Consider the following 14079-nt stretch of genomic DNA (forward strand, 5'->3'; position numbering starts at 1 on the left):
GTTTCTTGAAATTTCAGCAATTTGGAACAAATTATATTAACAATTCTTTTTTTTGTTTTTGAGAAACTATTAACAATTCTTTTCGATGAGCAAGAACAATTATGTTAATAACATTGACATTTTAAAGTAAATAGCTATAAGGACCATAAGGTGCATAATAATAATTGTTTTTTTTTTTTAAGTGCCGTCATAGGACATTAGTTCCGTCAGTTCGCACCGTGTCCGTGACCAAATGAGTTTTATCTTTTATTTTATGTGTTTCACTTTGTAAAACCCTTGAGGCTTAAACCCTAGCCTCCACCTCTGCTCTGCTCAACCCCTTAAACCCTAAAACTTCTTTTTCTTCTTCTTCTCTCTCTCACTCTCTCTCATGGCTTCCCTTACCTTGAAGAAGAATTATCGGTGCGTGCCTTCACTTGAACAATTCTACACAGGTGGGCCGTTCGCCGTCTCATCAGACGGCTCATTCATCGCCTGCGCCTGCGATGAATCGATCAGAATCGTCGATTCATCGAACGCGTCGATAAGGTCGACCATCGACAGCGACTCAGAAGCTCACACGGCCTTGGCGCTTAGCCCAGACGACAAATTGCTCTTCTCCGCCGGCCACAGTCATCAGATTAGAGTCTGGGATTTGTCCACCCTCAACAACGTCCGTTCTTGGAAGGTATTTTTTCAAAATTTCAAATTTTGTGTGGTTCATTGAATTGGATTGTTTAGTAGAAGTAGTAAAAAATTGACATCTTAGTATGATTTTCGATATAATAGAATGACGGAAAACAAAACATTTGAGACAAAGGCTTGTTCGTTGTGGATATAACCAAAAGTGAAAGATATAATCTTCATTACAGTTTCCAAGAGTCATTGTAGCTCAATTGGCATCTTTTGGAGTTTCCAACGGATGCATTCAGGGTTCAAATCCCCCATAACCATTAATTATAGTTGTGCATACTCCTTTTCTGATTATGATTTTTTTAATTTTTTTGTTGGCATTGAGTAGGGACATAATAGTCCAGTGATGGCTATGGCTTGCCATGTGTCGGGGGGATTGCTTGCTACTGCAGGGGCTGATGGGAACGTCTTTGTTTGGGACGTCGATGGTGGCTTTTGCACTCACTCCTTCAAGGGTCACAAAGGGGTTGTTTCTAGTATTATGTTCCATCCTGATCCGGATAAATTACTGGTAAGTTCCTACTTAAGGGAAAATTTTTTTGTTTTAATTTTGCTGTTTGCAGTGTTCAAGATGTGACATTTGTTGATTATTTGCGGTATCATTGTTTCACTCATTACACTAAATTGTTTTATTGCTTGCTTCAGTTTGATGCTTCTTTAAGTCTTTGTTATATTCAAGGCTGGTTTTTTTTTTTTTTGGGGGTGCAATTCAGTGTGTCATGGATTTAATAATACTAGGGGTTTCCAATATTGGGTTCTTCATGCTAAAAAATTTGGAGAAAATTAATACAGAATTAACTTTGCAAACCCTAAAACAACATATACTATCCTGCTCTTCACTTGTTCGCCAATGGAATCTCCAGCTGTGGCTCATCAGCCTTGTCTTATTTTTTCTTCCAAAGGAATTTGAAGCATTGCCAAAAAAAAAAAAAAAAAGTATCTCTTAAGTTGCTATTGGTCCCTTGGATCTCATATTTTCACATCCTAGAAGGAAGAATCTTGGAAACTGAAGAACCTTTTTGATCTAAGGCTGTTTCTGTTGCATTATAAATAGTGTGTCAAAGCTGAATAATTCATGGAAACATAGCTTGGAAATTCCTGTCCAGTTATTATGGCATTTTCAGTTTCGGAATGTTCCTATTGCATAGATTTATCCATGTACTCTAAACATGTGATACTGAGAAATTGGACGATTCCTTATTGGAGTGGACTTTGCAAGTCTTGATGCCTTTAATGAAGCTGGTGTGAAACTGTGTCATGTACTCATGTTTTTGCTTACATGCACTCAGAACCTTCCACTTCAAGCAATAGTTACAGGAACCTTATTGTATGTTGCTGTGTATATGAATTGAAATTCTGTTGCCCTCCTCTCCCAATTTTTAAATGGAATGTCAAATTTGGTTTGTGCCTTAGTTACGTTGAATATGAGAGAGACTTTAATTTTAATTTGATATATTTTTATCTTCTACATTTTTTGTAACTTCTATCTACATTTTTTACAACTCTATCTGTTACCTGATGTTTTAATTGCACTCAAGCAGCATGTCATCCATATGCCCTTTTTTATTTGCAAGTGTGTGCAGCTGTGCAATTTTTGTGAATGCACTAACAAAAAGAAATAGTACATTAGTTATATTAGGGATTTAAACAATTATCATTCTAAAAGAAATATCATGACTGATATTCTCTTGAAGTAATACCATTTGAGGAAAATGTAAAATATTTGACTCCTTTTATCCTTTTTAACCATTAAGTCTACTCTATTGCATTTTTCTTGCATTATTAGCTTATCATTCTGTCTTGTGTTTATAGTTTTTCTCTGGAGGTGCTGATGCAACAGTACGAGTGTGGGATCTTTTGACCAAGGAATGTCTTGCAACTTTTAGAAAACATGAGTCAGCAGTAACTTCTATGGCTATATCTGAGGATGGATGGATCTTGCTCACTGCTGGAAGAGATAAGGCACGGTTCAATTTTTTATTTTATTTTTTTAAATCTTTGCTCACAGACGTGGTTATTTAAATATACTTCTCTTATTAGATATTGTGTAAATTCACTTTCTCATAGTTTAAGATTGTGCATTTGCTTTTTCTTTAATATATCCACATAGCAGCCCTTTTATTTATTTTAAGTCATTGATGTTGGAGGCAATAAATCTGACCAAAATCCATCTTGTTTATAATGAATTTACATCTTCTCTTGACCAAATCCATCTATTATTTTGCAACTGAGAACGCCTTTCGAAGGCATTATCGATAACTACCTTTTAGGCTGAGTGAAGTAAAGTTACCTTGGCTAGCCAGTTGCATCTACACTTTGGTCTCTTTGCAGTGTCTTCTGCCTAACTGAAAACTTAGCGCTGGTCATTTCTTATGGCATAGGGGACTTTATTTCATGACTAGATTGTTGTACTTAATGTCACAAGCAGTTGTGAATGAGTTTATGTCAAAATGCTGGAACTTTTTTTGGTTTCTGTTGTCTTAAAACATTATTTTCTTGTATTGGTTGCTTCTAATTTTATATGGTTGGAAACCATTTAGTGTCAGTTGAAAAATGAGGTGTAGGATGTTTGCAGGTTGTAAACTTGTGGGATCTTCATGACTATGGTTTCAAAAAGACTGTGTTAACATATGAGGTACTTGAAGCTGTTTGTACAATTCACTCTGGAAGCCCCTTTGCTTCAAGCCTGGCTTTATTCTCTCAGCGAAGTGGGAAGAAAGCAAGTGGTTCGTCAGAAATTCATTTTATCACAGTTGGTGAACGTGGGATTGTAAGAATATGGAACTCTGAAAGGTACGACAACATCAAGTTGTTTTCCTATTAGTTTGTAGTTTGTACGGATTTTTTTTCAGATAAATGGTTGCGAGGCCTCTGGGACTCGTATTTTTAGTTCTCATGATAGTTTCTCATTTAGAATGAACAGCAGTTTGATGAGTTTATATATATATATATATATATATTTTTTTTTTTTTTTTCATTTTAACAGGGCAGTTTGCTTGTTTGAGCAAAAGTCATCAGATATTACTGACAGCTCAGACATGGATAGGGGCTTCACTTCTGCAGTTATGCTGCCTTTTGATCAAGGGTTGCTTTGTGTGACTGCTGATCAGCAGTTTCTTTTCTATTCCCCAGTAGAAAACCCAGAAGAGATGTTTAAATTAATCCTAAGCAGAAGACTTGTAGGATACAATGAAGAGATTGTGGATATGAAATTTTTAGGTGAAGAGGAACAGTTTCTGGCGGTTGCCACAAATCTTGAACAGGTAAATGTGTTGATTCTTACCTATCTCAACATTTTTTGTACTGGTAGCTTGCATCTAGAGGATGTAAGAGCTGAATAGTTGGTCACTGAAAAATTCAATATGATAGTTCGATCTTATCATTGTTTCTTTTTTCACCTTTTTCTGGTTTCCATGTTTGCAAGAGAACTTTGAATGTTACCACCCTAAATTCTTTCATCTTTATTAGTTCTGACTATGAATGTTCTCCAGCCTCCTAGGAGAGTTTTATGTGTGTCACTTCAGAACAACTCATAGCCATTTATGTCTTGGAAGAGTGAAGACCTGTGCTTCTGTTATCAGGACCTAGAGTAATTGTACATTCTGAAAACTGGTTTTAGCAATTATTAGGTTTTATTATCATGCTCATTTTTACCTTTTTAAGAGATTTGTAGCAATTATCTTTTTTTTTTTTTTTTTTTTTCCCCATCATCGATTACTTTTATTTTCAAGCAATTTTGCATTGAAACATTTTGTTGTTCACGAAAAGTGACATTTGTGTTGGATGAGTGGTGTGTAATAATAGGTAAAAACATACAATGCAGTTATAAGCAGTAATTAAATTGATAATATATTCATGGTCTCCTCAATGCATAAGCTAGGCAAGGTTGCATGGATGTGGCCACTATGTCCTCTAGGATGGAAAGAATTCTTACTTGTGCTACTGGAAGAAAATATGATGTTAGTTTTGTGATTTTGATTCCTAATATGTATCTCAATTTGGACTCATGCAGGTACGAGTGTATGACCTAACGGCCATGTCATGTTCTTATGTATTGGCTGGTCATACTGAAACTGTTCTATGCCTTGACACCTGTGTATCAAGTTCTGGAAGAACACTTATTGTAACAGGAAGTAAGGATAACAATGTAAGTTCTATTTTCTTCTGCTCTCAAGGTACCTGTAGTGGACTTGGTTTGATTTTTTCTAATCATGTAGTCTGCACTCTGCAAGTAATATTAAACAGAAGCCAATGAGCTTAAGCTCAAATGACATGTCCTCCTTGTAAGAACAATGTGGAGTATGCAGTAGGATCAAGACCACTTGGGTGCATAACTTACCAATCATAAGGGGAAACAATTGACAAATAGAAATATGGCTGTGATGGGGAAAATCACTTTACTCTGTTTCTTCATTTATTATTGGACAGTGCATGCTCTCTCTCCACTCCTCCCTCTTCTCTCTGAGATGATTTGTATGCTCTATGTTGTATGTTGTATGTAGTATGCCATATGTTTCTATATTTCTAATTCCATTCTCTATATAGGTTAGACTGTGGGAATCTGAAAGCAGATGTTGCGTTGGAGTTGGTGTAGGTCATATGGGAGCTGTTGGAGCCGTAGCTTTCTCAAAGAAGCAGAAGAACTTCTTTGTTAGCGGTAGTAGGTGAGTTTTACCCATGCAATCCCTTTACCATGAAATTCCATCTGACCATTTCATTCATATGTACTTTGAACTCTTTTGATGTGCTTTTATCATGTTGTTGCTTCCATTGTATTAGCCACTACTCTAGGGGTGGTAAGTGGTAAGCTTTAGGACAAGAGTACTTATATTAAAGGGTTATTTAGTTGGGATGGAAATACCAGGTAATGATTCCTATGGTGAGCTTTTCATAAAGTTAAAAAAGTGTAATTCGTTGTGAATTGTACTGCTCCTTTGCTTTGTATCACAATCCTTACAGATCTGCATATTGAATTAATTCCGGGTAAAAGGGCTAGGTGATATCTATTGGCCTCTGGGGTCCTTGCTTGAACTAAATTTCTGATTATTCAAATCATAAGTTCCTCTTTCCATCCTGATTCCTGTACACTTGCTCTCAAGGGTTACAATTAAATGCTGAGAATTCAGAATTGTTTTAAATGTCATGTAGCATAAGTTTACCCTGTAGAAGGCAGATCTCATTTCAGGGAGAAAATAAATATACTTTAAAGGGTTTTCAATTTAAGGTCGATTTTCGTTATATCTTTAAATGTTATTTGAGCAACATGGCTATATTAGGCCATAACTAGTTCATGAGAAAACCGTGTTTGTTATGCACAAATGAAGTAAAAGTGATTGGAGTCAGCATATTAAAACTTTACAAAAAAATTTCCAAAGTTTCCACCATGGAAAATTTAATGGTGGTCACATTATTAATTTAGTACAATATTATTGGTAACCATAGAAGTGCTCTATTTAGGCTAGGATATGCAAGCTTAATAGGTATTAATGACAAAGATTCATTTCTAAACCTCAAAAATATATCTGTCTGTGTGTATGAGTTTTGGAGTGTCTAAGATGATAGAGCTGCAGAAGTACTCTGGTGAACTTCAACAATTTTGTGTTGCAATTGAATGCATTTATGATGGTTTAATCTTAACATGGAATAGATAAGTATGGATCTTGAACATTTTGTTTTGCTAAAGTTTATATTTCTCCTATTCCTATTCCTTTTTTTTTTTTTTGAATTTTCTGCTATTTTGTCATTCTCAAATTCCTCTTTTCTCCTAGTTTTGCTTTGAAATGGCATTGAATAGCATACTAATCCTCTGTATATATTTGGCCACTCATGGATCATTTAATGCAACAATAATTGTTCTCTGCTCTTCCATCATTATGTAACTTAAATTGGTGCTCGTGATTCACACTAGTAACCTTATTTTACACTCTCCCCTAATATTTTTAGGAACTATTATTTCTCTATTTTTTAACCTACATCTTTATTTGTTCTAGTGATCGTACACTAAAAGTGTGGAGTTTGGATGGTCTCTTAGATGGGGTCGAACAACCACTTAATTTAAAAGCAAAGGCAGTTGTAGCGGCTCATGATAAGGATATTAATTGTCTAGCTGTTGCACCAAATGATAGCTTAGTTTGCAGTGGTTCTCAGGTTTGTAATTTTTAAAGCACATCTTCTTTGCCTTTTGTTTTTTTTTTTAGCAATTAATTTTTTTCTCCAAACAAAGTGCACATGCTGTAGGCATTGCCTGCCGTATGTAATTTTCTGTTTTCCTTGATAAAGTTGCTTCATTAGGTTTATTTGCTAAATTTCCTCCCTTTTTGGGGGTGTTTGTGTGATGAATAGGATCGCACTGCTTGCATTTGGAGGCTTCCAGATCTGGTATCTGTAGTTGTACTTAAAGGGCATAAAAGGGGAATTTGGTCGGTAGAGTTTTCTCCCGTTGAGCAATGTGTCATAACTGCATCTGGTGATAAAACGATAAAGATTTGGTCAATATCTGATGGTTCATGCTTGAAAACATTTGAAGGGCATACATCAAGTGTATTAAGAGCGTCCTTTCTTACTCGTGGGACCCAATTTGTTTCTTGCGGTAATGTGGCTAATAGTTACCTATTTGGTCTTTATCCACTGTTCACATGACATGTATTCAACTAAATAATCATTTTCAGGTGCTGATGGTCTGGTAAAGCTATGGACAGTGAAAACCAATGAGTGCATTGCTACATATGATAAGCACGAGGACAAGGTGTGGAAGCAGCTACTATTTTAATAATTATATTAGTCTTTCTAACAAAATCTCTTCTCATTTTTATCCTCAAGATCATGTAGAGTAATGCTTGATCTTATGGGTTATCTCATTCTGTGGATCTATGTCATGAAAAATAAATCTCATTAAACCTGTTATATGGTTTATTATCTGCATGTTTATTTTCTGCATATAAGTGAGAAGGAAGATGAAGCCTCATCTTCTGCTATCTTGGATGTAAAAACAATTCTGAATATGCCATGATCAGTTCACCTGGATTGTATATGTTTTTGATGTACTGTGATGCCTGACATCGGGATGGTGTCCATCAGTACATATGGAGTTTTGATCATCAACATGGAGGGTCCAAAACTCCTAATTTAGGTTGTGCACCACAAAAAAACAGATGACAAACAAGCTGGTTTTATGAATTGACCTGTAGTGGTTTGGACGAGATTCCTCCAAACCTGTTTGCAGGACAACTCTGTCCTATAAAAAATGGAAATTAACACATTCTTCTTCTTTTTTTCATTAAATAAAAATAATAATAAAAATAATAATTATTATTAAGTAATAAAAGATGTATTTTAAAAGAAAAGAGGGTGAAGCCCTAGTACATGGGAATCATACAAGAGCAACTAATCTAGGATCTAAAGTTACATAGATCTAAATATTCCAAAAATGAGGAAGAAACAAAAATCACAATATCCAATCAAACATACTAGAATTATGCTCTTTCCAAATACACCACATCAAAAACACAGAGGAATAGCATTCCAAACATTTGCAGTGCACTTCAATGCCTCTTCTCCAACATGCTAAAAGATCCTTCACTGAAGATGTTATTACCTACGTAACTCCAAATAAAACAAAAAGAAAGATTAATCTCACATCAATGAAAAACATACATGAAGAGGATTGATCTTTCGATAAAAAGGGGTGTCTGTTCAATTCCCATGATTCATTGAAGGGGTCACTGGAAAAGAAAACTGTTCAAGGTTATGTCTATTATAGTTCAAGGTGTATAATAAAATTTTAAACAAAACAGCACTGAAGCTACCCCTCCCTTTGTGGGTGGTGGGGGTGGCTGACCCTCCTTCAAATTTGATGCGAGTTATCTTCTTAATCCTGTAATGGCACCATAGCCATGTTCCATTTGTGCTGGGGTCTTCTTAATATGTGGTTGTTTAGGAAAATGAAAAAGATTAAGGTGATTGTAGGATTTTTTTTTTTTTTTGCTGTGCCAACTTGGCAGATGCATTTTGCTAGGGCAGTTAAAGTATTGATTGGTGCAATTGTGGCAATTGCCATTCACATAATTCTATGGATTCTTCACTTCATTTGCATCCTCAAGTCATAGTCGTAGTTTTTAAATTTGATTCACCATTCATCATTACCCTGTTTTGAATTCTTTATCCATTTGCACTCCCATAATAGCCTGGTTTTGTTATCTGAGTGGGGGGGTGGGGAAAGCAGTTTTGTATTGTTGTGGGATTGCCTCTCTCTTCTGCAATTAGATTTTTGCTTGCCCTTCTCTTCTGCTCACAGGATTTAGCCTGCAGGTTTGGGCACTGGCAATTGGGAAGAAGACAGAAATGCTTGCTACTGGTGGCAGTGATGCTGTCATTAATTTGTGGTATGATTGTACTTCTGATGACAAAGAGGAGGCTTTCCGTAAAGAGGTGAGTTTTCTTACCTGCTATTTTTGTGCCTTATCTTGAAAATCATTTTTTTAGTATAGTAAAGAATATTATAAAAGAAAAAGAGAGCTCAAATAATAGAGCCTCCTAAAGAATCACTAATGTAGATTTAAGTGACCCCTGAAATCAAATAGAGAATTACAAGATAACCCCCTCCCCTCAAAATCATAGTACAACATTCAATCAAGTGGTCCAAAAAGGTGGGTTATTCTGTTCCCCCCAAATGGCCCTCATAAGATGTTGAGGAGTTGCATCCCAAATGATGCTAATGCTATGCCAATCATACAATCCTTTCCAGCAAGAGTAGATGTTTTCACCTTCCTGGCATTTTAAATTATATTTTGCCAAAAATTTATAATGTTGATTGATGAAAATTAAATTTCTAGAAGTTGAGAGAGTGTTTTTCCTAGGAATGAGCATGGGCTGGGTCAGGTTGGGTTTAGACCTAAATAGCAACCCAGCCTGATAGAGATGACATGAAATCCCACTCACCTGAACCTGCACGTCTGGGTTGGGTTGGGTCTCAGGCAGGAAAATTAATGGACAGTTCTTTGTGAAAATAGCACATTTATTAACTCAAATATTGACTCATGCTAATAAAAAACTAATCAAGCTCCCAAAGGTGTAAAAACTCAAAAAAAAAAAAAAAAAAAAAAATAGAAGGGAAAAAAAAATCAATTTTAGGATTAGGCAGGTCGGGATACACGGGTGAGACCCAGGGCTGATCAGAATGTGGGACCTGGACTCAACCCAAATGACCTCATGACCCGCCCAAAGCCCGTCAGGTCAGGTTACATGGGTTCCTGCTCAGCCCTAGCTTGTTCTCTGTTTGTTGGAACTCTGATACTTGGACTTAATGAAATTTTGGCCATTCATTGAAAATTTTGAATATAGTAGCATTTTCTTTGGTACAAATAAGTATAAATGATGCTTGAACTTTGTCATGGATTTTCAGAATTTTGTTGTTTTGCTATGTTCCTGAATCACAAAATAATACAATTGGACGTATTGAGCTCCTAGGCAAATCTGCACTATACTAGTAACTGGTCAGCTGAATTTGAAAGGGCATCTGGCATTTATTAATCCACTTTTGAAGGTTTCTTTTAAAACTGTGAATAAGCTGCACTATTATGAGTTACTGTTATCATGGTTCTATCATTTATGTAAGTCTGGCAGCAATTGCAGTTGTCTGTAGTTGATACAGCAATGTACAGACATATAGGTTGGTTGGTCTTTGATTATTTTATGGACTCTGTAACTATCATTCTATCCTGATCTCATATTTTATTATTGTCTTTTCTTTTTCTGATGATTATCAATTTTCTACTATTCCTACTGTCATCTTGCTGTTTCTGATTGCTTCGATACATTGTAGGCATTACTTTCATAAGGGTCCCTATCAATGAGTGGAACTATATAGTCTTTATTTGGGTCTTTATTCTTTAGACATGATATGTTGGAATGTCCACTTTCTATATTTTAAGTTTAGCTTATTGTGTTGATGTTTCATATTTGGGGTCTTTATTTTTTAGACCTGATATGTTTATGAATTTTGACTAAATATTGTAACAATATCTTACATATAGAAGTTGGTGTCATATTAATATGCAGGAGGAAGGGGTTCTGAAAGGTCAAGAATTGGAAAATGCTGTATCAGATGCTGACTACACTAAAGCAATCCAAATTGCATTTGAACTTCGCAGGCCTCATAAACTTTTTGAATTGTTTGCTGAACTTTTCAGGTTAGGAACATCTTACACCCCCCCACCACCCCACAACCACCTTCTTCCCCCCTCCTTATTGTGTATATATTTCTTATAGCCTAGTCCTCTGCAGGAAGAGAGAGGCTGAAATTCAGATGGATAAAGCTCTTAATGCCATTGGCCAGGGAGAGTTTCGTTTACTGTTTGAATATGTTCGAGAATGGAATACAAAGCCAAAGCTCTGTCATGTTGCACAATTTGTGCTTTTCAGAGTTTTCAACATCCTTCCTCCAACAGAGATCATTGAGGTACCGGTCTTATTAAGTATTCCTCCTGTACAGTGTTTCATAATATTGTGTCTCAGTAGATTGAAATAACCATAGAAATGGTATATAAACTCAGTATTCTAGTCTTCTGGACACCAGCAGGGTGTGAGGAACCTCATTTGTGGGGCCCAAAACCTTGAATACAAATCAATCATCTATATATATATATATATAATGGAAGCCTGTGGCCTTTAATTGACTTCTTAATGGTGCCATGTTAGCTTTGCCACCATGGCTTTTAAAAGCTCATATTTTTCCATGTCATCATTCTACTTATCAAAAAATATTTCCATGTCATCATTCAAATAATATATTTTTAATTTGGTTTTTATAGTTTCTAGTAAACTATGTTGTTTAAACTAAATAGAATTTACTTTTTCTAGTAATTTAATTTATTTTCTAATTAAGTTTGATCTCTTCTAAACAAATTCTATTCCAATTAGGTATGTTTTTCATTATAAATTTTCTAATTTGACTTCGTATTTATTAATATTTATTAATTGAACATATATCATATATATATATATATATATACTTTTTTGTTATATAATGGGCTTAGCTTTAAAGTAGCAAGAAATGAAGATGAGGGATGTTGTTCCGAAGTGGAGAAATGAAGAGTGTTGTTTAATAACGTATTTAATTACCATTATGTTTCAGATAAAAGGCATAGGGGAACTCCTTGAAGGTCTCATACCATATTCTCACAGGCATTTTAGCAGGATAGACAGGCATGTAAGAAGCACATTTTTGTTGGACTATACTCTGACAGGAATGTCAGTTATTGAACCCGAAATTAATGCCAAGGAAAGGGAAGAAGACGAGTCTTTGATGCACTCTGATGTGAAGGATCTGGATGACATGATTTTGACAGAAAATTTTGATTCAGAGCAAAACCAGACTTCCGAAGAACCAAAGGTGTCTTTGAAGAAACGGAAATCAAAGAAATCTAAAGAGAGTTCAAGTAAGAAGGTTAAGGGTGTGGCATACACTAAGGTTGATGCTATTTCATTACAGGCATGAAAGGTATCAGATGCTTTCGATCTGTTTCTGTATTTTTTATTTTCTGATTGGGAAAGTGTCTTCGGTTCCTTCACATGGTTTTGCCTTCCCCTGTCCTTGCCTACAGGCCTTGTTCGATCCAATTGTAAAATATGTGCCTTTGTTCTTTCATCTTCTTCTTCTTCCTTTTTTAACCTTGATCATTTTTTTGGTTTAACAATGATCATAGGAATACTTGGCACACTGAAACATAATGTAGTGAATTTTGATATGTAGGATTCAATACTTTAAAGTAGTTTAAATTTATGGAATTTGTGCTATGGCTTTAAAGCTTCCCAAATCTTTCACAGTTGTAAGATTAAACAATTTTAATATGTTTAGTACATAATGTGAAAGGTTAAATTTTTCTTGACGTTGGACTTTTTTTTTTTTTTTTTTTTAGAGTATTAGATGATTTACTAGTCCCATCTCATGTGCATGCTTAGAATATTTTGTTCTTAATGTCAACTTTTCATTCATCCGAATTTTGTGTTTGTTTAATCTTTTAATGAGATTAATGCGTTTGTCAATAATTAAAAAATGAAAATAGACAATTTTTCTAGGTGTCATTTGTCTTGATTATTTTAATTATGGACAAACACATAAAACTCTCTTGAGCTCACGTGTCAATGATGCTAGTTATTATTTAAATGGAATTTTTTGTAATCCTTGGATATTATTTCTAAGAAAATATTTCATATTTCTCTCCAAAATTAAATAATAATAATAATAGTTATAGAAGATTTATATATTCTAGTTCTATCGAAGGTTTTTGATATTAAATGAAAGACGCAGGCAGTTATTTTTACATAAGGCTTTTGTTTATTAAATTTTGATACAAATAATGCCATAACATTTAATAAAAAACACTTTTTTTCTATATTTTACTCAATGAAAATTGATACTTTTCATAGTCACGGCAGCACGTTGCAGGCCTTGATCGCACCTGTCAGCTGTGCCACGTCATCACGTTCACAATAACAACTTTCTAGGAGCATTCCCATCAAATATGTTAAAAAATATAGCATTTAGAGTGTGTTTGGATAAAACTTATTTTGTTGAAACTGAAAATACTGTAGTAAAATAATTTTTAAATGTGTGAATAGTATTATGAGACTCATTTTTAATGAAAAAATTGATAAAAAATAAAATTTATGGGTTCGTGAACATTGCACGGATGTACTGTTCATGTGAAACTGGTCAAATGTTGTGGTTACTGTTCATATACAGTACATGAACAGTACCCGCTTGTGAGGGAAAACGTGAAAAAAAAAGAAAAAAAGAAAAAAAAGAAAACATAGAAACTGAAACGCAATGCAGCAAAAGCCAACCCAAACACACACTTAACATTTTAAAACACTATTTTATTAATTTTAACATTTCACTTTATAATACATCCCAACATTTTTTTTTTTTTTTTTTTTACCACTTTATTAAAATATTATTTATAATTTATTTTTATTCTCCATGAGACATATCTGTCTCTCTTTTTGTGGCTTTCTTCTCCAGGCAAAAACAACTAACCAACCACTCATGGCCACTACCAGACACCACCCACTCAATGTCACCACCCTCACCGACAACCACGGCCTTAACACCCAGCAATCCACGGCCACACGGCACAACCCATGGCCTCAACCCACGGCATAACCCACAACAAACCACTAGAACTAACCACCGAATCAATCAACCCATACACAACCCAAAGCCACCCCAATCAACTCACAACCAGACCCAACAAAACCACCCAAGGCTGCCGAAACCCATCCACATCCCAGACCCGTAACTATGACCCAGATCCGATCAACCCACACCCACAACCACAAAACCCACAAAACAAGCCACAACCTCCACCACAACCCAAAACCTCCACAATCCATAACCTCCACCACAAC

The 14079-nt window shown here is 35.2% G+C and overlaps 1 protein-coding gene across 1 annotated transcript; it reads left to right on the forward strand.

Annotated features, from left to right (window-relative positions):
• The first annotated feature begins 256 nt into the window (after positions 1–256).
• LOC126699937 (protein TORMOZ EMBRYO DEFECTIVE) lies at positions 257–12557 on the forward strand. The gene is made up of 14 exons (XM_050397908.1): positions 257–667; positions 1001–1183; positions 2485–2634; positions 3248–3465; positions 3659–3935; positions 4685–4819; positions 5218–5336; positions 6663–6819; positions 7015–7261; positions 7341–7417; positions 8980–9099; positions 10729–10859; positions 10954–11128; positions 11804–12557. Exons 1-14 carry the CDS (start codon positions 371–373, stop codon positions 12164–12166), a joined length of 2649 nt encoding a protein of 882 aa, XP_050253865.1. The 5' UTR covers positions 257–370; the 3' UTR covers positions 12167–12557.
• The last annotated feature ends 1522 nt before the right edge of the window (positions 12558–14079 follow it).

The sequence above is a fragment of the Quercus robur genome, chromosome 9 (genome assembly GCF_932294415.1).
Source record: "Quercus robur chromosome 9, dhQueRobu3.1, whole genome shotgun sequence".
Taxonomy (NCBI): domain Eukaryota; kingdom Viridiplantae; phylum Streptophyta; class Magnoliopsida; order Fagales; family Fagaceae; genus Quercus; species Quercus robur.

Coding starts and splice junctions, on each gene's coding strand:
- LOC126699937 (XM_050397908.1), top strand. CDS start 371: ATGGCTTCCCTTACCTTGAAGAAGAATTATCGGTGCGTGCCTTCACTT. Junction 4,820..5,217: donor CAGGAAGTAAGGATAACAAT/GTAAGTTCTATT, acceptor TTCTCTATATAG/GTTAGACTGTGGGAATCTGA. Junction 9,100..10,728: donor AGGAGGCTTTCCGTAAAGAG/GTGAGTTTTCTT, acceptor ATTAATATGCAG/GAGGAAGGGGTTCTGAAAGG.